Here is a 23,636-nt window from a genome sequence, read left to right as displayed (position 1 = left end):
AAATCATTGCAAAGCACCCGATTATGACATGTGGAAGCTCTACCAGCCGAGTAGTCGATGCGGCATCAAATGTCTTCGATTCCTCAACCCGCGTTGTGGCAATGGCACCAGGCGAATTACCTGCCCCTCACCCGGTGAGCAGGACTCCAAGGTCGTCGAGCTGTCGGTGGGGAGAGTGAAAGGTCGCCGGCAGAGCGGTATCTACGGGGATGTGTTCTACAGTTTCGAGGGAATTCCCTTCGCCAAGCCTCCTCTTGGGCAGCTCCGCTTCGTGGCATCTCAACCAGCGGATAGGTGGCTTTCGGAGCTGGATGCCAGGCAGGAGGGCCCCATTCCCTTGCAGATGGATAGGCGGACGGGAAAAGTCATCGGCAGCGAGGATTGCCTGTACCTAAATGTGTACACCAAACATGTGAGTAATGCAGACATAATTTGTGAATATCTAGTCATTTATTGGAAGAAACGCTACATAAGGGTGTGCTAGAAATTTCCAGAATACGAATATTGACTGTTATAAAACTTGGAAGATTAGTTTGAAAAAAATCTAAATTGTTTTTAAACATGGTGTTAATTATTTGTGTCTGTGTAATTAATTGTGTCTTTTATTACACCCCAAGGTTCTTCAAGAGTTGGGGCTTGTCCCTCCCACGATTAGGTTTGTTTAAGGGTTAAAGGTGAACCCACCTAAAAAAGTGCCACTCCAGCCTGCTTAAACAAGTCATCGTGAAACTGAAGTTTAGGCATGGAGAGGGGAATAAACTTAAGTTCCTCGGTGATGTTGAGAACCATTCGGGTTCCAGAGCCTGCAGGCTTCCAATCCACAAGAGGCTTAGTGAGGGGAGAGTTGGGATCCGAGGTGGCTGCGAAGTGCACCAGCATTGATACCATTCTACAAATCGTGGAGAACTCCGGCCGTGACTTGTCTAATTTAAAGGTGGCCGGTAGTACAAATATATAGCCTAGTTCATCCACATGCGTAACTCCACGCTGCTCCTTTCCCAAGTATCGAATCCGGTAGAAGTTGAAGTCCGGCGAATCGAAAGCAAATCGGTAGACATACGTCGGTGCCTGGCCGAAAGCCAATCTAGCTTTGACGAGTCGGTCCAGGGAATGGAAAGTATTGTGCGTGTAGATCTCTACCAAGGGATCAAAGTGCTCCAAGTTCAGGTATTCACCACGGGCCTTGCAGAAATACTCCAGCGTCTTAAGTCCCAGCTCACGCCTCTGGGCGGAGTCGCAGAGGTGCTTGAGGTCATAGGGAAGCACCCGCTCGGGATATTCCTGGAACATCTGCAAAATCTTGGGATCGGTTTTAAAATTTGTCACACTACCTAATCCTTCATCTTTATTGGCCCCCAAAATTATGGGAATTCGATTGCTCCAAGAGTTCCTTTGCAGTTCAATGGGCTCCGCCAAAAGAACAGCATTTGGAGTCACATAGCTCTCTATGTTTGGCTTGAACGCCATAAGATCATACCCCTTCTCCGCAGGAGTGAGAAAGTCCGCAGAAACGAGCAGATGAGGGTCTGCCCTATGGAGGAACTCTAGAACCTGGCTATCAACATTCTGTCCCTCGTATCCCAAGTGCTTGGCCAGACGGTATTCCAATTGAGGCAATCGGTTCACTTTCATTGAAAAGCCCGCCATAAGAATGGCCTTGTGGAAGAGTCCTTCCGTTTGTGGACTGGCCAGCAACATTTGACATAACACACTGCCCGAACTATGCCCAAAGATGGTAATTCTATCGGGGTCACCATTAAAGTTGGAGGCATTCGCCTTTACCCAATGGAGAGCCATGATTATATCTTTAAGGCCAGCGTTGCCAGGAATTTTTAGAGAGGGATCCGCAAAGCTGGCGAAGCCTAAAATTCAAATTAAAAGGTTAACTTGATGAACAAAATTGAAATGTCTTTTTTCAAAACATGCAAGAAAACCAAAATTGACAGAAAGACACATTTTCTATAGGGTTTCCATTTCGAAGCAGATGGACTTTAATTCTTATGAAATGAGAGAAATTCAAACTCACCTAAAGGTCCCAGGCGATGGCCGATGCTCACGTGAATTACATCCTCTCGCATTATATAATCCGGGCCCCAGGCTCGTCTCGAGCAGTCGCCGCCCTTAAATACCCCACCATGGATAAAAACCATAACCGGCAATAGCTTTTCGCTGAGCAGCTGAGTAAACATCGGTGTTGGATTTGGTTATTGAAAATATGGGTCAATAATATTATGTTTATTTTAAAACAAAAGCTACGAAGATTAGACTCTATTCTTAATGTTGCTCAACACCTAAGAATAATATAAAAAAGTTGGTCTAACTTTGGATACTAAACTCACCGTTTTAGTTGACACATTTAAGTACAAGCAATCCTCGGAGCCCTCAACCAACTTCGTATAGGAGCTCACTTGGATGCACTTGCTAAGCGGCTTGGAGCAATCTCGAGTGCCTTCCCACGGTTTAATATCAAGCGGCTCCCTGAAGCGCAGATTTCCGAGCGGAGGAGCAGCATAGGGAATGCCATCAAAAGCGTAGAATAGATCTTCATAGATCCCTTTCAGTAGTGTTCCCCGCACTTTTCCATGTGTCGTCTGCACCACCGGCGCAGTTTCATCACTGCAAGTACTATGCAAATTACGAGAACATTTTTTCGACCTGAACAATTTTCCTACTAATTGGGAGACATCTCCGATCTCGAATAGTAAAAAACGTAGAATGAGCCGAAATAAGTAGAGACCAAACTGCTGCGAGATAGTAGCTGCTTATCAAGCTGGAAACAAACATATTTTACGACGGCAAATGGCATCTATATCAACTAGAGAATTCTGTTTTAATCTTAGTAGTTTTTCTGCTTTAGAATAGTGCCGACTACCACATACCCTCTACTAACTGATTGTAATCGTTAGGTTCCGTGTTTTGCCGACTGATATTTAGGACGCCGTTCTACTATAAAGGGCATATGGCTCTTCAGATTTTCACTTCGTAAATGGCATCCGATTTCTTCACGTTATTGAAAATCCTAATACTAACTCTCTTAAAGAGTTTCAGTTCTTAAAACCGCTTGACTATATTTATTTTTTTTTATTTTATATATATTAATAGTCTTGACAACTTAAGCTCTCCCATGGTTTTACACTTAAAACCATTTTGGTCGCGATTTTGGAGACTTACGCTCAAGTTAATAAAGTAGAGTGATAATAAATATAAATACACTTGAAAGGTGAGAAGAAGTTGCGATTTCTTCTATTTATTTTCAAAAAGCATTTCATTATGTTAATTTTTGTAGATTAAATATTCAGAAACCTAATCCAATGCCCCCCAGTTTGATGAATCGCAGAGACCCCTGCCCGTAATGGTGTACATCTACGGCGGAGGATTTCGCACGGGCGGCGCTATAAGAGGTAAATACGGCCCGGACTATCTGATGAGCAAGGATGTGGTGTACGTGCTATTCAACTATCGCCTCTGCTCCCTGGGATTTCTGAGCATGCCGAGTGGCGAGTCGAATGTTCCGGGCAATGCGGGACTTCAGGACCAGCTGCTAGCTCTTCAATGGGTTCGCCAGCACATCCGGAACTTCAACGGAGATCCGGAGAACATTACCCTTTTTGGTGAGAGTGCCGGGGCTGCCTCGGTACACTTTATGATGTGTCTGCCTCAGGCGAAGGGTCTCTTCCACAAGGCCATCATGATGTCTGGTTCGATGCTAAGTCCCTGGGTGGATGCGCCCGAAAGAGAGAGTTTGTTCTGCCGCCTGGCCATGGCTGCAGGGTATCAAGGACCCGTGGAGGAGTCCTCCGTGCTGACTTTCCTGCGAAGCGTGAAAGCAGAAAAGCTGATGGGTCACGACTTCATCTCACCGCGCGATCGCTGCTTTGGGTTTCTCAACCCCTTTGTTCCCGTCGTAGGAGGCCTCATTCAAGCCCCCTTCGAGCAGCTAATGAAGAAGGCGTGGTCCTGCCAAGTGCCTCTGCTGCTGGGCGGCACTTCCTTCGAGGGCCTGGTGTGCTATCCCTTTTGCCGCCTGGACAATGGATACATGCTGGATCTGCTCAAAGCGGAACCGGCGATGGTCCTGCCCCACGAGCTGTATCAATCGATGAGTCCCGAGGAGCGCGTCTCCGCCGCGGAAGTGCTGGTGAAGCATCACTACGGACCCCGGGGAATCACCAAGTGCAATATCACACAGATCCTAGATGTGAGGATTATGCTATACAACTATTTTATTCGGCATTTAAAGATTAGTACAACAATCAAACTAAACCTTTCTTTGCTCTTCAGATCTTCAGCTACAAGCTATTCTGGCACGGCATCCACAGAGCGGTCCTCTCCAGATTATCCCACGCCCAAGCACCAACCTATCTATACCGGTTCGATTTCGACTCGCCAAAGTTGAATCTGATGCGAAACCAGCTGTGCGGCGATGACATCAAGCGCGGAGTTTGTCATGCGGACGACTTGGGCTACATTTTCCACAAGCAGGGCCAAATGAGGCAGCCTTTTGACTCCGCGGAATACCTGACCATCCAGCGAATGATGGGCATATTGACGACCTTTGCCAGGACCGGGGATCCCAACTGTCCGGAGTCGGGACCGGATCAGTGGCTACCCGTCTCCCCAAAGTCCCCGTTTAAGGTCTTAAATATTGCACAGGAGGCGGAGTGTGTAACGCAATTCGAAAAGGAAGGTCTGGAAGTGTGGAATCGGCTATATAGTAATGCGAAGTAGTACAGGCAATTTGGGACTGAAAGTATATTTTGCTATAATTTTTGTAACTACCATGCAAATGTATTACAAAAAAAATAATTTAAAAAACCTTTGCACGTTTAGTGGTTTAACTTATAAAAATAATTTGAAAAGTATTTTTTTAAGGATTGTATTAATGTTACCTAAGCAAGTTAAAAGGAGTTTAGTTTTTATAATTAATACTATTCCGTCAATGCACAAAATTATTCACTTTGCCTAAAGCTATTTTATATTTTTAATGAATAATAAGATCTAAGATCCTTGACTTCAAAACTGTTCTATTTTAAACGTAGTGTTTTAACGATCGAAATTGATTTGGCCCACTGTAAAGCTTTTCGGCGGCTAGGCTGATCGAAAGCTTTTAGGCAACGCCCCAGTCCAACGAAAAGCTTGGTGGCGCTGTAAACAAAAACAAATCGCATCAGTTTGTTTACAGTAGTTTTGCCGGCGCGATCAAAATGTTGTTGACCCACTCAGTGGGCGGCCCTCCCCCTTTTCCCCCTCACTTGGGGATAAGTAGTTTTGGGATAGCTGGGCTAATAGTTCCAGATACTTAGATACTTAGGAGATACTAAAGCCCAGCTAATGGTGGGGAGTACTTGGTTAGGAAAGGCAAATAAATACTGTATCTGGCTTCTTGGTAGCAGGGGTGCTTTTGTATCTCGAAGATACTACGTCACGAGATTCAGGTACTTATCATCTTAAATAACTTCGTTCAGTCCGGCTTGAACTATGTTCTTTTTCGCAGTGCTCATTAATTATGCATTCGCTAGGAGGTGTTGCCACGCCCCGCGCCCAAGTTCCACCCGACAGCCCACGCTCGATGATCGGTGGCGGCTATATCAGTTATTCTGTTTATCTCGGCTCGCACTTGAAATACCATTTTTTGTATTCTTTGTTCTCTCTCCAGCGCTCTCGACGCTCTTCTTCTCGAGTAATTTGTATTCTGATATTTGTGTTAATGTAGTATATTTTGTCTATAATTTTTTCACTTGTTTTCGCCTATTTTGCGCGCTTTTTGCTGGAAGCCCCGCCGCTGGAGTCCGATGTGAAAAAGTGTGTTTTTAATTTCAGTTTCGGTTCGGCGCTGGCGCGATACAGTCCGCAGCTCGTGGCCACATCTGAGTACAGCGAATCGATCGGATCGCATCTGGCGAGCACTAGCTATTCGATATGAACAAGAACCTCGGCTTTGTGGAGCGCCTGCGCTGGCGCCTCAAGTAAGTTTCGCCGTTGACCTTAATGCCGGGAATTATTTATTAAATTACAGCTTATTAATGCCGGAGAGTGTTCTTTCAATACTTTCGATTACTGTTGTTGTGGGTGCCTTTGTTGTGGCGAGCTTTGTCAGTTGTGGCGATTCGTGTTTCGGGTTTTTTGTTTGCTCAGCTCTTTTTGCCTTTTTTGTAGTAATTTCGGTTCTTCACTGTCAGGCATGACTAATTCTGTGGATGGCAGGAATTATTAATTTCGGCGTTCTAATTGAGGCAGCTTTGCAGCCAAAAGATTAGATTTTAAAGAGTTACGCAATCGTGATGAATATAGGTGGGTAAGGTCATCAGAGAACATCGATGAAAGCAGATACCATTTAATTTATTGAACAACATTGCGAAATACCAATCGAATGCAAAAGTGCCAGTGGTAATATTTGCATCATTTGTTATTATATCCAAACATTCGTTTAATGCTTACAAAGAAATAATGTATTTGCAATTTATTTTTTAACATTGTATCTCAGCAAAACATTAACTGAAAAAGTTTTTACATACCCTCACGAAAAAGTTTTTGTTGGGGCTATAAAACTGTCACTTGTTACCATTAATCGATTGAAATCATAAATATGCTTTTATTGCCTAATCAGTATCAAGTAAAAGATATTTTGTATTTATTACCACATAAACCCGTAACTTCATGGCTAGCTATTAAATTGATATAAGGAAAAAGGTTGGGCACTTTGATTTGTGATGTAAACAGCTGGGTAACTGACTGCATAATTCCACGGTGCCAAGCATCTGTAAAATAAATAATTATTACTGCACCCTTAAACTTAGAAAACGAGTAGCTTGTCAATAAATGATAACATTAATTTAATATTGACTTCAGCTTGTTGTGGATGCAATGATAATAGTTTTATTTTCAAAGTCATCATACTCTGGTCCGGTTCTTATCACGCATTAACCTTGATAGTGAAGTCTATTGGTAGAAATATTTTCAGTTTCACCTCGATTCACGGCATTTCCCTTAAATCTATGGTCTGTAATTGGCAAATTAAAATTTTATCACGATGACAGCTAAATAGGTGTGATTTCATTTTGTTGCCTCAATGTAATGCAATTAAAAGTCTGTGTAGGGCTCAGAATGATTATCGGCCATTTTTCACATTATCATCGTGATTAATATTTTATAGAATAAATACACACAACTCAATTAATTCCCAGCAAGGTATTTTATATTATTGTGTATTTTTATACGTCAACAGACCCGACTATAAAAGACCTTTCTGATTAGTTATTTTTAAAGGGAAATAAAATAAATAATTTACTTAAGAGCGTGGCCTGTGATAACAAACTGACAGCTGCTGATAAGACAGAACAATTGTCCATGCTCATTATATATTCACAAGACTATGACCACAACTTAATGTTTATTAACAAACGTCCAGGGGAAGTCTGCACTTTAACCTCAACTGACATAAGAGCATGCTGGGCCTTAATTTTTGAGTACCTACTGCTCCACTGGTCCTCAGCAGAAGCAGAGGACTGTGTTAATCTATCACTGACAGACGTGCCTGGTTAGCAGGTGGACCAAACGGTCGACTGAACCACCTGAACCTGGTTCTCTGGCTGAGCCGGCAACTATGGCTACGTGTGCACTCAACAAAACGGATATTTTGTCCTAAAAAAATTAATAAAAAACTTCCAACAAAATTATAAATGTTCATAAAAATATTGGGATAAGTCTGTATAGCTTGCTCTAAACTGCCAAACATAAAGCTGGATTTAAGATAGTTTAAGATGGACCAAGACCTGCTTACGAACTTCTAATAATTTTAATTAACACCAATTAAAAAAAACTCAGCTTAAAGAACTTTTGAATTTAATGGTGCCTCTTAAAGTCTACAAATATTTCCAATCTCTGCAATTACACTTTTTAAAATTTAAAACTAACAATCATTTTTCTAAGTGTTTCCATGCAGCTGAGAAATGGATTGTGAAGTGTAGCGATGGTCTGGGATGGTCGGGATGGTCGGGATGCTACGAACAGCAGCAAAACAATTTAAATTTAATGCAATGCATGCAGTCTGCCCACTGGCATGAATTAAAATAATTGACTTTGTGACAAAAATATCAAATTATCCGGGTGCTAGCCGAGCCCAATATTGTTATGGTAATTATGTGTACCACCGTGCAATTGCAGAACCATCGAGCACAAAGTCCAGCAGTATCGCCAGTCCACCAACGAGACCGTAGTTGCGGAGACGGAGTACGGAAAAGTGCGGGGTGTCAAGCGATTGTCGCTCTACGATGTGCCCTACTTCAGCTTCGAGGGTATCCCCTACGCCCAGCCGCCAGTGGGCGAGTTGCGGTTCAAGGCACCGCAGAGACCCACCCCCTGGGAGGGAGTTCGGGACTGTAGCCAGCCCAAGGATAAGGCCGTCCAGGTGCAGTTCGTATTCGATAAGGTCGAGGGATCCGAGGACTGCCTCTACCTTAATGTTTTCACCAACAATGTGAGTATGAATAACAAGCCACACAATTTTTCAAATACTTACCTTCTTTACTTAGTAAGTGATCACATCCTAATATTTTATATTGAAATGCATTTTTACCTTTTTGTGTATGTGTATAACAACATTTTCTCTAAGTCGAATGACTACATCTTGTTACATGAACTGTGATTATGGTGTTTAAAATAGACATTTACAATAACTAATTAAAAAAATTATTAAAGCCTCAACTCTGCTTAATTTTGATTCCACCTTGATTCAGGATGAAATATAATATTCTTTTAAAGATTAAAGAGTGAAGATAAAACTGTGTTATCTTTAGAGATAGAATGTGAGCTCAAAGTTTAAAGATAACTCTCTGATATGGCAAACAAAATTTATAGGAATAGCATTTTAAATCTTTAGAGGTTTTGAATTTAATCTCTTATTTTTTTGAGAGAAAACATTTCCTACATGTTGACCAACTTTTTTGACTATTCTCCCATTTAAGGTGAAGCCTGATAAGCCCCGTCCGGTTATGGTTTGGATCCACGGGGGTGGCTTCATCATTGGCGAGGCCAATCGGGAATGGTATGGCCCGGACTACTTCATGAAGGAGGATGTTATCCTCGTCACCATACAATATCGTCTTGGAGCTTTGGGTATGCTTGATAGCTTGTGGAAAATAATTTTGCTAAGTGTTTTTATTTCAATACATAGGTTTCATGAGCCTAAAGTCCCCGGAGCTAAATGTACCTGGAAACGCTGGCCTCAAGGATCAGGTGTTGGCCCTCAAGTGGATCAAGAACAACATCGCCAGTTTCGGGGGAGATCCCAACTGCATCACCGTTTTCGGAGAAAGTGCAGGAGGTGCGTCGACCCATTACATGATGATCACCGATCAGACCCAGGGACTGTTCCATCGCGGTATCCTGCAGTCGGGCAGTGCCATTTGTCCTTGGGCCTACAACGGCGACATCACCCACAATCCCTACAGGATAGCCAAGCTGGTCGGCTACAAGGGCGAGGACAACGACAAGGATGTGCTGGAGTTCCTGCAGGCCGTGAAGGCCAAGGATCTCATACGCGTCGAGGAAAATGTACTGACCCTGGAGGATCGCACGAACAAGATTATGTTTGCCTTCGGGCCCTCTCTGGAACCATTCTCGACGCCCGAGTGCGTGATACCCAAGCCGCCAAAGGAGATGATGAAGACCGCCTGGAGCAACTCCATTCCCATAATGATAGGCAACACCTCCTACGAGGGACTGCTGTGGTTGCCGGGTGAGTGGACTATAAATAGCTTACTTGATTAAAATAAACTAAAATATAAATTGTAATTCGCAGAGGTCAAGATGTTGCCACAGGTGGTGCAGCAGGTGGATGCTGGCACTCCTTTCATTCCTAGGGAGCTGCTGGCCACGGAGCCGAGCAAGGAGAAGCTGGAATCGTGGAGTGTGAAGATTCGCGATGCTCATCGCACAGGTCCAGAAAGTACCCCAGATAACTACATGGATGTGAGTGCTTTCCAATAATTTTGACTTTCAATTAACATTTTCGTAACATTGCAGCTCTGCTCTATTTACTACTTTGTGTTTCCTGCCCTGAGAGTGGTCCACTCCCGTCACGCCCACGCCGCCGGAGCCCCTGTATATTTCTACCGCTTTGATTTCGACTCCGAGGAGATCATCTTCCCCTACCGCATTATGCGAATGGGACGTGGGGTCAAGGGAGTGAGCCACGCCGACGACTTGGCCTACCAGTTCGCGAGTCTGCTGGCCCGGCGATTGCCCAAGGAAAGCCGCGAGTACCGAAACATCGAGCGCACTGTGGGAATCTGGACCCAGTTTGCGGCCACTGGAAATCCCTACAGCGAGAAGATCAACGGAATGGACACTCTGACCATAGAGCCTGTTCGAAAGGCGGACGAGGTCATCAAGTGCCTCAACATTAGTGATGACCTGAAGGTCATTGAACTGCCCGAGTGGTCCAAATTGAAAGCTTGGAAAAGCCTTTATGATGACAACAAGGATTTATTGTTCTAAGGAAAACTGTACATCTAGATAATCATGTTGACAGTGTATATAGGACCAAATGCTTTATGAAATATATTATATCTTTTGCTTGTTCAATGAGATTACTGTTGATATTGAATATTCGCATAAGTACGATAAACATTTGTTTCCTTGTTGTCACATCCATGGATTACTAATTTAATTTATAAACATATTGTATATCTCTTTTCATACCTTAAAACTACTGAAGAATTCACGAGAAAGCACATTTTAAAAATGTTTCGAAAATATTTTTCGAGTTGAATTGTATATACTCAAAAAAAGAAAAATTTTCCAAATTTTTTAAAATGGAACAAACTTTAAAGAATTTAGGGAACACCATGATGTGTTTTTCATTGCTCAGAATATAAAAGATGGAAATTTCATCTTGCGAGAACATATGTTGAATATGATATGAGTATGATATATTTGTTTCGTAAATTTAAAATTTAAAGCCGGCAAAAGGACACTTTTTTGACTTGGATCAACTCTATTCACATTTACGATAATTCAACACCCGACTTATAGGTAAGCCAGAGTTCAACAGAAACTCTTGACATTGTTGTCAGCCTTCTATAAAACAAAAGAAAAATTTTTTTATTTAGACATTTATAAATTATAACGCTTTTTCGAGACGCAGGGAAAAGTGAGAAAAAAACTCCGATCCCATTGATAGAATGGCTGCCACTCGTCGTCTGACCCGGGAGCTCTCCGACCTGGTCGAGGCCAAGATAAGCACTCTGCGGAACATCGAGAGCAGCGACGAGTCCCTGCTGTTGTGGACGGGTCTGTTGGTTCCGGAGAAGGCGCCGTACAACAAGGGCGCCTTCCGCATCGAGATCAACTTCCCGCCCCAGTATCCCTTCATGCCGCCGAAGATCCTTTTCAAGACGAAGATCTACCACCCGAATGTGGACGAGAAGGGCGAGGTGTGCCTGCCGATCATCAGTACCGACAACTGGAAGCCCACGACGCGCACGGAGCAGGTCCTCCAGGCCCTGATAGCCATTGTCCACGACCCGGAACCGGAGCATCCGCTCCGCTCTGACCTGGCGGAGGAGTTCGTAAAGGAGCACAAGAAGTTCATGAAGACCGCTGAGGAGTTCACCAAGAAGAATGCGGAGAAGCGACCGGAGTGAGGCCAGCCACCAGTTCACTTTATTTGTAAATCAAAATTAAATATATTTTAGGCCACGAATACCAAACCGTCGCACATCCTCCTTTTGTTAAACTAGCTGAGGAATGTCTTAATATACCAGCTTCACCAAGTGCCACCTAATAATAACATTTAATAACATTTTAATTATTATACCTAGAAATTCTTATGAGTAATCATTTAAATGCAAAAGTAATAGACATGATGTTACCTCCTAATCATTACCTTAATAAAAACGTTGAGAAGTAATTCATAATAAAATATATAATATTTTTAAATATTTGTCATCACTTTGGAATAACTTGAGTAACTTGACAAATAAAAATTAGATGACACTTAATTGCTGTCTTTGCATTGTCTTTAGACTCGATGCGAACTGTTCCAGGGCGGAAAAGATATTTATGGACTCAAGTGACTTGCACGTGACTAGTTGTTTATTGTTAATTTATGCCCAGAACTGGGAAAAGGGTTAGGCTTTTGGAAGCAATACCTGAAGGTCTCATTTGAGAGCTGAAAATAACGCAGTAAACTTATCAAAACATGGGTACGGTCGAGATGAGTTGATTTCAATAAGTTGGCCGCTAAACAAGTTCAAAGCGGCGACAACTGTAGGGAATTACTTGCTGACTTTAATTGGCCAATTAAATTGTGAATAAAATTTGTCATATAAAAATGAGAATCTGATTCTACTATACAGTAAAAAATTCATGCGTTGACTTATCTCATGGAAATAAACTTGGTTCGAGCACGTCAGTTTGCGTGGCTAAGTGGGGGGAATTTGCGCGGCAAGCCGATATAATATTCTATAATTACGCGAACTATATGTTACTGGTGTTTCCTCACGGGGAAAACAAACTCAATTAGCTGGGAGTACATTTGTTTGACGGTCAGCAATGCCCCTATATCGATTACATGTATTACCATTGTTCTACAATTCGAGCCATCGATGATATTCCCATTTACTTTGCTAATTGCATAATATACATTTATCAAGGTCATGTCTAAGGGCTATACAACAGCACTTAATAAAATTACCGGAATAATGGGTAATGCGGAAAACTGGCTTGTTACTATTCACCGTGGCAAAATAAATGTATAAATTAATAAAAATAAATGCAATTAGTAACACAGGCTACCTTTGATTTAAAAATTTGCTTGTTTTTTGTTGCAAAACCAGTTTAAAAATATTGTGTATTGTTCCCTCTCAATTCGTTTAAATTTTAAAAAACAAGTTCTCCCATTTGTAGAACTTTTTAAAATTCATTAAGCCATTTGCAAATAAACGTGATATAGTTGTTGAGCTGTTATAAAAGTGTCTACTTTATCTGGTTTCATATCTAGAGCATTCGATATTTGTTAAAGCTTAGATTTTATGCTGGCCGAAATTGTATTTTGGAAAGAGTTATGTTCTGCGACGCTCACAGGTAAACATCAAAGTGACTTAATTAAAATTGGTAGGTTCCGACTTATTCTTCACTCTGGGGAATAATAGGCTATCATTTTTTGTTGTTTCATAATTGGAGCCACACTTGATGTAATCCCCGGTTATTACCAGGCGAGGAATGCCCAAACTCCGCCCACAGAGAGCAATAACATTAACAATAATTGCGGGGGGCTGATAGCCCCGCTGTTCGGCGCATGCTATAAACAATAAACAAAGCGGCAGCAACAAAAACGATAACGCCTAAACAAAACAGCGGCGCCCAGAACGACCAGCAAGCGGACTCACTCGAGCAGACGGAATGCCCAGGGCATGTGAGTGCACAGCCGCAGCTAGAATATCACTCATACGACCCCGTGGCCAGCGCGGAATGGGCAAACGAGTGGAAAAACCATCGCCGACGCTGCCGGTGCTTGGGTGTTTGTGTGTCGAGCCGGACGGCGGCGGGCACTAAACTTTGCCGGCGCTTACTTTAAACGCTCAGTTGCCGAGCGGACCCTGAGCAAAGCGCAACGCCAGCCTTAGATTCTCGGCTGGAACCAGTGACGTTCCCGTCCCCTCGATCCGGTGCCTTTTCAATTACTCCGCATCCGTGAAATCAGAGCAGCTACTGCGGCGGCAACAAGTGATGTGACATTGGGTTCTGTGGAGCGAACAGTGATACAAAGCGACAAAAAATCCCATCAGAAAATCAAAACGAAACCTTAAGGGCCGGCTGCTCTTGTTACGCATTCGCCCCGGTGTCCAGTCGATTTTATAGATTTTCCGTGTGTGCCGCCCGTGCTGGTTTTCACTGGGATCTCGACCAGCTTGCCAATTGTTCTTTGTGTATTTTATAGTTTCACATATATAGACGAATATTTCCGGAAGGGAATTGACTGCGACCGCTGGCGTGAGACCGCAGCAAGATGTCATTCGATATAGCCGTGGCCGATCAGATGCGCATTGCACTGAAGTAAGTCTCACAATTCAGTTTAAGAGAAATCAAATAAATAGTTATAGTACGGGAAAAAATTATATGATAAACAAAGTTCCTTTATGAAAACAGCAAGCTTTCAAAAATAAACCCTCCAAATGTCAACCCATTCTTCGAAATGACTGGTTGCTTTTCACATAAAGTACAAGTTTATGAAACAACAATTGGTCAATTATATGAATTTGTATTTAAAAGGCATGTTCAAGGCATAATAAGATTGAGACGATAGCCTTGGTACATTTAGATTTTGCTCCTACTTCAACACATTTTCAATTTGTTTGCTGATTATGAACATCTGGTCTTCATTTTCGGAAACACTATGTGATAAACACCTTCGGCAACACTTTTTTGGGTGCCTTTTAGCAACAAACATTTTGCCGGCTTTAAGACTAGTTAATCCATCAACCAATAAGGTCAATTAAGGTCAATTGCCATGACCATACGATGCTCGAGTTGAGGAGGCCTGATAGGAGAAGTCCGGCCCGCCGAGCCTCATTTCTTATCAAGAGATTACAGGCTGCTGTGGCTCAGACCCGAATCCGGTTCACCGCTTGGGTCTTATTAATAGTCACAAAGCCGTCGATAAGGTCTTGTTTCTGCATCCGCATCACCGGCATTGGCGATAGCCAAATAAAAGCGTCATCAGAGCGAAGTCAAAGCCAAAGCTCGTCAATAAAATTTGTCAAACGACCAGCAGACATCTGCTGAACCTTGTACCTCCTCAGCGTTACACATCATTTTTGGAAATCAAAGTCGGGGCTCTTGAGTGCGAAAAGGTTCACGCGATTTAAGTCGAAGCGATCCATACGGAATTGATAACGTTCGACTTATTGTTGCTCCTGTTTAGGCCAATTATCAATTATCGGTATCGACGTATAGACTGATAAGATTTTAAACTACCCGGACTTAACAAGGTGCGTCAGGCAGAGATTACTCAACCTTTCCGCGATCCGCTGATATATAGTAAATCATTTGCGGGGCAACTGCGGTACTTGTAAAAATAATTAAAATTTTTTCCGGTTTTTCGGAGACCATTACAAATAGTATTTAATAAGAATCACGTTTGGCAAATGTCAAGGCAATTACTAAGTTGCAGCTTCAGCAAAAAGTTTTAACTTGGCCAAGCACAGAAGCCGGAGAAAAAATAGCAGTTTAAAAGTTAAACGAAGTCAAGCAAGGTAAATAAGAAGCGAAGAAGTTCAATGGACGAATGCAAATTATTCGACTTTTAAACAACAAACTTAAACTTTGCCTATTCCGCTGACTGTTGCTCAACATTTTGTGCCTTAAATGGCTAAATTTCTTTGCCACAATTCAAATTTAATTTTAAGTTTGAACAATAATTGAAATCAATTTGAACTTAATTAGACGATGACCTGCAATTGTGTATTTATTCTGAATGTTTTTTCACTCGTCAGCCATCCTGACGTTGTGAGTACTGAACTGGAAATTGCTGTAAATATTTTGCTATCGCCTTAAATTACGAAGATAAAAGTACATAAAGCGAGTTGGATCAAAAATCAACGGCCATTTATAACTTTCTGCATCGCTTTACACACGAATGCATGAATTTGATAGATGGGAAATATGGAACATTATACTGTCTTTATTTTTATTTTCGGGGGAAAATAATATTGAATACTGAATGCACTCAAGCAAAATGCCATTGACCCGCATGCAAAGCTTTGATGCATGGCAATATTGATTGATTTTCCGAAATTTTCCATTTTCGTTTCCATTTCACATCCTCTCATACGTATTTTAATTTGTAAATATTTTGAGTTGCCAGCTGCACTGTTTATTTTTCTAAAAAATACAGAAAATATAACACACACATGCAGTTATGTTTGGAATGGAATTGAATTCGGGTTTCCTTAATCTGTTCAGTTTGATTTGGATGCCATTTCTCCCTGGTCAATTTGCAGTTCATGCGGGAGCAGATTATTTGTACTCCATGCGGATATGGAATATCAGGTGGAGGTGATATTAATTGAATTCTTCTCCACCTAGGAGGAGGTCAAAATAAGCTCTCATACTGGAACTCTGCGTCGTTCGACAACTGGCTCTTAGGGCCCGGCCTCGACTGCCATCGTGCAATTAGCACTTCATCTCTAATAGATCTGATTGCACCTCGAAATAGTATTATTCTAGAATTTCCTCAAGGCTGCGGCAGCGAAACCGCCAGAAGTGGACGCTGGGCAGCTGTTAATTAAAACCTGCCCATGTTTACTACTCGTAGCCCCGATTGCTCTCTTGATTTGCGATCGCCGTTCTTGACTTTCGTCTGGGCCGGGCATTCCGTCTTCTTTACTTCTTTATTTTATTTCACTAGACATTTATGAGTTCTTCTATATTGTGGCGGCGTATTGCGGTCTGTTGTGGATCGGCTCACGCGTCGTTTGGAGCGCACGTTCCGAAATGGAATCGCACTTGAAATTCAAGTGGGCCGCGCCTCCGTCGCTATAGGGTATTTCCGATGATATATGTAGAGCTGCCCATTAAAATTAATTCTGGGAGCATCGGTTTTCTGGACAGGCTGAAGGCTGACAATGATTCCGGTGTTTTGCGGATTTTATTTGAAATGATAATTAGAGTTTTTCGGGGTGGATATTACTTTAACGTTAGCTTTTAATGCCCTGAAAATTGGGGTACATTTTTAAATTAGTTGTTTGGCCCAAAAATATTATTAACTACCAGATAAGAGGGTCAAAAATATATATTTAATAAGAATACATATATAATATATTAAAAAATAAAAGTTCATAAAAATAATTTTCATAAATTAAAAATCTGTCAAGCAATTGCTTTTAACGAAAGCTAGCGTATTTTCTTGTGAAAACCGCCCCTCTGCTCAGTAGGTAAATTGCTAATTGTTATACTTTTTTATTTTACGGGCTTACAGGGTATTAAACACTTCATCATTTCGCACACACATTCTATTTTGTCTATTGGCTATTTATATTTTATTTTGTTTACGCGCTAATTGAAAATTCGCAAAAAATACTAGAAACACGCCGTCGAGCGTTTGTTTACAAACAAAATCGAACGCGGACTGCCAAACACTCCGAGAGGTGTCTTTGCCAAAGCAAAGTGTTCTGGAACTGCCGCCTTTAATAAAATTCAATTTATTTGTGCATTTTCCTTGCAGCTACGTCAAGTTCAAGACGAACCAGCAGCGCCTGCGCAGCAACGACAAGGTCATCACCGACACGATCTACGGGAAGGTGAAAGGGGTGAAGTGGCAGTCGATCTACGGCAACAACTACTACAGCTTCGAGGGCATCCCCTTCGCCAAGCCCCCTGTGGGCGATCTGCGCTTCAAGGCCCCGGTGGAGCCCGACCACTGGTCGGAGGTCAAGCGGTGCACTCAGGTCCGGTCCAAGCCCTGCCAGGTGAACATCGTGCTGAAGCAGGTGCAGGGCAGCGAGGACTGCCTGTACCTCAATGTCTACACCAGGGAGGTGAGTCGGAACACTGTCTTAAAGGGAACCGATTTTAAAGTCTTTGCTATAAAGGACGACTGTCTGTTAAAAATACGTTTGGGAGCTCTGAAAACTTGCGTCAAAGCACTATTACGAATTTCTCTAGCTTTGGTTTCAAAATTATAGCAGATAAATATTTACATTTTAGCAATGGGGAATACTAGCAAATCATTCACTAAAAGCAAGTCTCTATTTATTGAAAAAACCTGTATGATGAAAATCAAATTGCCAATTATGAAAAAAACGTTTGATATCAGCGTAGTTAATCAGGTATTTTGTTATTTTACGACCATTAGATAAGAATGGTTGACGCTTGAAGATAACATACTATTGCACCAATTTTGAAGCTTTCTAGAATGTACAACTTGTAAATTACAAGCTTACAAAAAATGTTTAGATTCGATTTAATTTTATCTAGTTTAACCTGTATTTTTCTTTTACTAATAGTATATTAACCTACTTGTATTTCCTTTTCCTTAGCTCCATCCCCACCGACCTTTGCCGGTTCTGGTTTGGATTTACGGTGGTGGCTTTCAAATGGGAGAAGCCTCGCGGGATCTCTACAGTCCGGACTACATAATGATGGAGCATGTGGTTCTGGTGGTGATATCGTACCGCCTGGGAGCTCTGGGATTCCTTAGTCTTGAAGACAAAGAGCTTGACGTTCCTGGAAATGCAGGGCTCAAGGATCAGGTGATGGCTTTGCGGTGGGTGAAGCGAAATTGCCAGTTCTTTGGAGGTGATCCGGAGAACATTACCGTTTTTGGTGAGAGTGCCGGAGGGGCCTCAGCCCACTATATGATGCTGACGGATCAGACGAGAGGGCTCTTCCACAAGACTGTTGTTATGTCGGGATCGGCCGTGGCCCCCTGGGCTCTTACCCCATCTCATGTAAATTGGCCCTATCGCTTGGCCCAGGCCACCGGATATGCGGGAGAACCGAACGATAAGGATATATTTGCTCATCTCAAGAAATGCAAGGCCAGCAGTATGCTGAAGGTGGCCGAGGACATTATCACCATGGAGGAGCGCCATCAGCGGATGACCATGTTCAGCTTCGGTCCCACCATCGAACCCTATGAGACCTCGCATTGTGTGATCCCCAAGTCACCTCTGGAGATGATGCGCGATTGCTGGGGCAACAGCATTCCCATGGTCATCGGGGGCAACTCCTTCGAAGGTCTCCTCATCTTCCCCGAGGTGAACAAGTGGCCAGAACTGCTTTGCCAACTGGGTGACTGCGAGAACCTGGCTCCCATGGATGCCCACGTAAATGAGGAGCAGAGAAAGGCCTTCGGCAAGCAAGTACGAGAGTTATACTTTGGAGATAGGACCCCTGGGCGGAAGACCATTTTGGAGTACAGTGATGTAAGTTTCGAAAGATAAATGAATATTCCGTTTACCCTAGAAGATAGCAAGATACATAAGAAGCTCTTGGTAATCAATTTTCTGTCTTTTAGCTCTTCTCGTACAAATATTTCTGGCACGGCATCCAGAGGACTTTGCTGTCTCGTGCCCACTACGCTCCATCGGCCCCCACGTTCCTGTACCGATTCGACTTCGACTCGAAGCACTTCAACATCATGCGGATCATCACCTGTGGTCGCAAGGTGCGAGGTACTTGCCACGCGGACGATCTGTCGTACTTGTTCTACAACGCGGCGGCCAAGAAGCTGAAGCGGAGGACGGCCGAGTTCAAGACGATAAAACGGCTGGTCTCCATGATCGTTCAGTTTGCCATTTCCGGGGATCCCAACATCCCGATGGTCTCCCAGGACGAGAAGGAACAGCCCCAGGGGGCGTGGCTGCCCATTTCGCGGGAGGATAAAGTGTTTAAGTGCCTGAACATATCGCACGACGTGCGTGTGATTGATTTGCCCGAGGCGGAAAAGCTGCGACTTTGGGACAGCATCTACGATAGAGAACTCCTGTACTGAGGGGCCACCCATCTGCCCACGACCAACACTCCCCATCGCAATACCATTTATCCATAGCAATTCATACTTAGCCTTAAATATAGCCCCTAAGCTGGCCCTGAAGTGGCCTTAAACGCACATCTAATGTACACATGTAAATAGCGATTTTTTAAAGCTCAGCTGTAAGAGTAAATACAACAAATATAAGCACAACCACCAGTGGGTAAATATTATGTTAGCTCGAAAAGTGGTCGCTGCGCTTCAAGCTGCACGCCAAGGGAAATTATTAATGCGATTTGGCATAAAGTGTTTGGGGACTTGATAGGTGAGAAAAATATTCAAAACTAATGATATTGTTTTTTGTGGTAGACTTTGAGAACTTGGTGTAGTGGCTAAGCAATGTATATAATACATGTACTAAGTATCGTTTTTTTAACAATATTAAAAAACTAAATTCACTTTGTTTTTTTGATTTATTATTATTCTTTAAAGTTTATTGGCAGTGTACCTGACACTTATGATATTTCACTAAAATAGCCTAAGCTTTTATTTTAAGCTTCAAGTTGTTTTGCAAGTTGTTTACACAGAGAAAAATATCAGACGCTGAAAAATGTAAAGTTCTTTGTACTAATTTGGTTTTACAAATGCATTTTAAAGGCTTTCATTACATATTAATCTGGCTTAAAACTGCGTACTCCTATTAAAAAGTACGATTTAAGTGCATGCCTTTTGTAGAGCAGAGAAAACAAGGTATATAGTGGCTCCTTTAAACTGCTGCTTACAATAATTCTCGTAAATCCCAAATTGCCACCAAAACTTTGATCTGGTAGGATGTGTGAGTGACACAATCACGCCTGCCTTTGTGTGCGTTAAACCCAGGCGCAAGCCTCCCATAAAGTATGCAACGTGTTATGACATTAAAAATACTTAAGCGCTCAAACATGACAATATTAACACCTGCAGAGAAGCGAAGCAACACACGCACACAGGTGATAGCTGTCAAGTGACAAAAGCCCGCGCAAACCTGTCCGCCGGTATATATGTGTGTATTTACACTCATGTATTATGTGCATCCCCCTCCCATTAAAAAACGATATGTTTGTGTTTGCGTCTATGACAACTTCAAAGGCCGCTAAAACACAATACACACGTACACTGCGAAAACGTTAGCCTCTGAACCTGCTACATGGCACCCAACCACCCAACCATTAATTGTAATTAAAAACTTACACGTGCTTCAAAATTACTGGGCTCGTTTGCGCTGACTTCCGTTGACCTTTGCCCAACAACAGGATTTTTTGGCATTTTGTTTATGCTGTAATATTGTAATTATTGTTTACAGGTGCTTAGCAAATTGGGCGAAACTCTTCGGGCCAGCATTTTGGGGATGCCTGAATTTTGAGATGAAATTTTTGCGGCTGCCGCGAAGTATGCAATGTGTTAGGTTGACTACATTTTAATGGTAAAGATTTAGGGGATTATTTTGGTTTATATACAATAAGTATTTCATCAGACATGTAAGCATTTGTTTAAAGAAAGTAATGTTAAGCTCAATGCATTAATTTAGGAAATGGCCATTGCTGCACGCTTTTCACTCTTTGCTATCTTTAACTTTACACTTTTCTACCTTTCATAACAGAGTGACAATTAGTACTCCACCCACACAGCCCATGCAGATTAAATAAATTTCGTTATTTACGTCGCCACAAAGCACTCTCGAATCGCCAGAATTAATACCCATTAAGCTCGATTTCTTTAAAGGAGCTATCCCATTTCCTTTAGTTCCCCAATTCAAACCAGACGTGTGAGCTGCCTTTGCCCTTAAGTGTGTCGAAATTTTCGCTCGAATTTTTAAAATCACAGACAATAGTTCTGTGTCACGTGCAGAACCGAAGAACGGGAATGGTGCTTTGATGGCTCTAGAAAATTCTCCGCCCCAGGACCAGGACCTCCTCAATTATCCTGGCACAAGGAAAACAAAAACAAGGACGCATGTTAACCGTGCGCTGTAATCAAGTCACGAAATGGCATGGAAAAGTCACGCGAACTGCCGGAAAATTATGACTTCGCCAGGGCGGAAAAGGGGGCTCTGATGAGGGGGCGTGGCAGGGGTCCACTTTGATTTGATTCGCCTTTGAAAAATTCATGAGGCAATTGTTGCGCGGCGCGGAATGCTCATGGTTATCATGTGCGACTTGAACCGCTGAGCTGGCACGTTGTTCCGACTCTGCTCCTGGACATTTGATATTCCATTTACAGTTTCTTAGCCGAATTTGTGGCGGGAAACACGATAGAGAGAGTGGGAAGGTTTTCAGAAATGAATTTTTAATTCATCGGAACTTGAATTTTCGGTAAAAGCATTTACTCACTGCCCCAATTTTTAATTCGAAATGATGAGCCATAAAATGATCTTACCAAAAACACGCAAAAAAATTATAGCAACATATTCGAATATCATGTTAAAATAACTTTTCTCGGTGGCGAGAAAAAATACTAAATAGACAAAACGGAAAAGAATAAATAGAAACAATACAAAAAAAAAAATCGTGGATAAGTAAATGGATATTTTTGTTTTCGTGTATTTTATATTATAAACAATCTAAACAATCTTTATAGCAAAAAATGGCTTAGCAACATATGGCCAACGTAAACCCCCGAAAACATTATTCAGATTCGCAAACTTTTTCTATTACTAATACTCTTTCAGTTGCTGCTGATTGGAATCGTTTTGGTTTAATTAAAATCATTTAAAATCTAACAATGTGCGACAATGTGACGGCCTGACAAAGCCAGAAATAGTCGTTGCTCAGTTGCACAAAAAACGACAACTTTATTTAAATTGATTTAAATGAATTAGAGAACCATTCGTACATATAGCGAAAAAACGTGCCGACCCCAGAGCACAAGATCGCTCCCAGAGAGATGTATCTCTCGAATTACGAGAGAGAACTTAAATCCGTATAGCGAGGTATCTATATGGAGCAAAGTAGTTCTGATTGGAAAGCTCGGCGCGCGAAAAGCGCATGGCAACATAGCGCCAAAAGTCACGAGAGTTTATATTACCATTACCCCCCAGCCAAGGTTATTTATTTAGCATATCATAACTATAAACAAATCTGTCGCTGCCCATATAAGCATGCACAGAGAAAAATTACAAGCTCTGATCAACGCACTTTTTAAATAATACTTAACCTTAACCAAAACCACGGAAATATTGTTACGGTTTAAAAACTGTAAAATTATTTATAATTTGCCTATGGGTAGGCATTTACGTACGCTCAAGAAGTAATATCGGAATTTCCTTTGGTTCGTGCGATTCGTTTTGGGAAATATTTCTGTTTTGAAATAGTGCAAATAATTGACACTTCTGCTTGGGATAAAAACCGGATGTGGCTTTTGCGTTTGGCAGTTCTATCTCCGATTTTAGAGATAAGCATAAGCTATGTACATGTATAAAAAATATTTATATTTCTAGGTAATTCCTAAACATGTTCCTTTTTGTGTTTTTTTTTAATTAATTACTATTTTATAAGAATATAAGCCCCATAAGGAAAAACCTCTGAAATTAAATGTACTTTTCTTATTGCATAGAAATAGGGATACGTATTTTCAATATATTTGTTTGTGTGCAATTTTTTAACTGTAATCTAACTCAAAATTCACTGCAACCAGCTCAGGCATTTTTCCCGGTGCTTAAACGCACATATGCTCGTTTAATCCGTCCCTTAATTTGATTAGGTGCAATCTTCGCTGATTCCAGAATGCGGCGTTGGCGTGTCAAGCTGAACTGGGAACTAGAACTGACCATATCTAGAGGTAATTACTTGGGGCAGACCAAATCGAATAGCACAATAGTGCGAGTCAAAATCAGTTCATCAGTTAAAAGCTCTGGGCTGAAAAGCTGCTTGTTTGGGTTAACTTGGCCTGGAAACAGCTTTCAGCAGCAACAGGAGTCAGCTCCTTCAGTCAGCTGTGTTTGTCCTGCCTCATTGTATTTTGTTTTTACCAACTTGTTTACTTTGCCTGTAGTGGCTACGAGGAAAACCACAGGAGTGCGACATGTTTTTAATAAATGACTTCATTCCAGGAAATGAGTGCTTCCTGGGGTACATTTTAATTTAGAGAATGGCGACCATTAGGAAGAAGGAGTCGCCTAGAG

General features: G+C 42.0%; 5 protein-coding genes across 6 annotated transcripts; 4 read left to right on the top strand and 1 right to left on the bottom strand.

The window, feature by feature from the left end:
* LOC122817764 (esterase B1) lies at positions 1-4,862 on the top strand. The gene is made up of 3 exons (XM_044090883.2): positions 1-412; positions 3,323-4,198; positions 4,282-4,862. Exons 1-3 carry the CDS (start codon positions 29-31, stop codon positions 4,726-4,728), a joined length of 1,707 nt encoding a protein of 568 aa, XP_043946818.1. The 5' UTR covers positions 1-28; the 3' UTR covers positions 4,729-4,862.
* LOC108027280 (esterase B1) lies at positions 429-2,692 on the bottom strand. Of its 2 annotated transcripts, none has more exons than XM_050888559.1 (4): positions 2,673-2,692; positions 2,340-2,625; positions 2,027-2,177; positions 429-1,862 (listed from the first exon to the last, which is right to left on the bottom strand). In XM_050888559.1, exons 1-4 carry the CDS (start codon positions 2,684-2,686, stop codon positions 685-687), a joined length of 1,629 nt encoding a protein of 542 aa, XP_050744516.1. In that variant the 5' UTR covers positions 2,687-2,692; the 3' UTR covers positions 429-684. The 2 variants fall into 2 exon arrangements, with proteins under 2 accessions (XP_050744516.1, XP_016954147.1); XM_017098658.3 differs by having other exon boundaries at positions 2,340-2,616; positions 2,673-2,691.
* A 948-nt stretch (positions 4,863-5,810) lies between the features above and the next one.
* Positions 5,811-10,589, top strand: LOC108027009 (esterase B1). Its single transcript, XM_044090882.2, has 6 exons — positions 5,811-5,966; positions 8,164-8,476; positions 8,964-9,114; positions 9,173-9,736; positions 9,800-9,969; positions 10,024-10,589. The coding sequence occupies exons 1-6, from the start codon at positions 5,920-5,922 to the stop codon at positions 10,495-10,497; spliced, it is 1,719 nt and encodes a 572-aa protein (XP_043946817.1). The 5' UTR covers positions 5,811-5,919; the 3' UTR covers positions 10,498-10,589.
* A 448-nt stretch (positions 10,590-11,037) lies between these two features.
* LOC108027098 (ubiquitin-conjugating enzyme E2-18 kDa) lies at positions 11,038-11,704 on the top strand. The gene has a single exon (XM_017098316.3). The coding sequence runs from the start codon at positions 11,184-11,186 to the stop codon at positions 11,643-11,645; it is 462 nt and encodes a 153-aa protein (XP_016953805.1). The 5' UTR covers positions 11,038-11,183; the 3' UTR covers positions 11,646-11,704.
* Positions 11,705-13,577: 1,873 nt separating this feature from the next.
* LOC108027357 (esterase B1) lies at positions 13,578-19,690 on the top strand. The gene is made up of 4 exons (XM_017098779.3): positions 13,578-14,058; positions 17,228-17,540; positions 18,042-18,929; positions 19,022-19,690. Exons 1-4 carry the CDS (start codon positions 14,012-14,014, stop codon positions 19,496-19,498), a joined length of 1,725 nt encoding a protein of 574 aa, XP_016954268.1. The 5' UTR covers positions 13,578-14,011; the 3' UTR covers positions 19,499-19,690.
* The last annotated feature ends 3,946 nt before the right edge of the window (positions 19,691-23,636 follow it).

The sequence above is a fragment of the Drosophila biarmipes genome, chromosome 3R (assembly GCF_025231255.1).
Source record: "Drosophila biarmipes strain raj3 chromosome 3R, RU_DBia_V1.1, whole genome shotgun sequence".
Lineage (NCBI taxonomy): Eukaryota > Metazoa > Arthropoda > Insecta > Diptera > Drosophilidae > Drosophila > Drosophila biarmipes.
The sequence above is the reverse complement of the archived record's forward strand: the minus strand, read 5'-3'. Positions and strand labels throughout refer to the sequence as shown.

Bases quoted from the DNA above. Each gene is read 5' to 3' on its own strand.
- LOC122817764 (XM_044090883.2), top strand. From the start codon at position 29: ATGTGGAAGCTCTACCAGCCGAGTAGTCGATGCGGCATCAAATGTCTT. The intron at 413-3,322 runs GTGAGTAATGCA...AATGCCCCCCAG, and splicing joins TAAATGTGTACACCAAACAT to TTTGATGAATCGCAGAGACC. The intron at 4,199-4,281 runs GTGAGGATTATG...TTTGCTCTTCAG, and splicing joins ATATCACACAGATCCTAGAT to ATCTTCAGCTACAAGCTATT.
- LOC108027280 (XM_050888559.1), bottom strand. The intron at 2,178-2,339 runs GTGAGTTTAGTA...ATGTTTACTCAG, and splicing joins TAAATGTGTCAACTAAAACG to CTGCTCAGCGAAAAGCTATT. The intron at 1,863-2,026 runs GTGAGTTTGAAT...TTTGAATTTTAG, and splicing joins CCATCGCCTGGGACCTTTAG to GCTTCGCCAGCTTTGCGGAT.
- LOC108027009 (XM_044090882.2), top strand. From the start codon at position 5,920: ATGAACAAGAACCTCGGCTTTGTGGAGCGCCTGCGCTGGCGCCTCAA. The intron at 5,967-8,163 runs GTAAGTTTCGCC...GTGCAATTGCAG, and splicing joins CGCCTGCGCTGGCGCCTCAA to AACCATCGAGCACAAAGTCC. The intron at 9,970-10,023 runs GTGAGTGCTTTC...GTAACATTGCAG, and splicing joins CCCCAGATAACTACATGGAT to CTCTGCTCTATTTACTACTT.
- LOC108027098 (XM_017098316.3), top strand. From the start codon at position 11,184: ATGGCTGCCACTCGTCGTCTGACCCGGGAGCTCTCCGACCTGGTCGAG.
- LOC108027357 (XM_017098779.3), top strand. From the start codon at position 14,012: ATGTCATTCGATATAGCCGTGGCCGATCAGATGCGCATTGCACTGAA. The intron at 14,059-17,227 runs GTAAGTCTCACA...TTTTCCTTGCAG, and splicing joins CAGATGCGCATTGCACTGAA to CTACGTCAAGTTCAAGACGA. The intron at 17,541-18,041 runs GTGAGTCGGAAC...CCTTTTCCTTAG, and splicing joins TCAATGTCTACACCAGGGAG to CTCCATCCCCACCGACCTTT.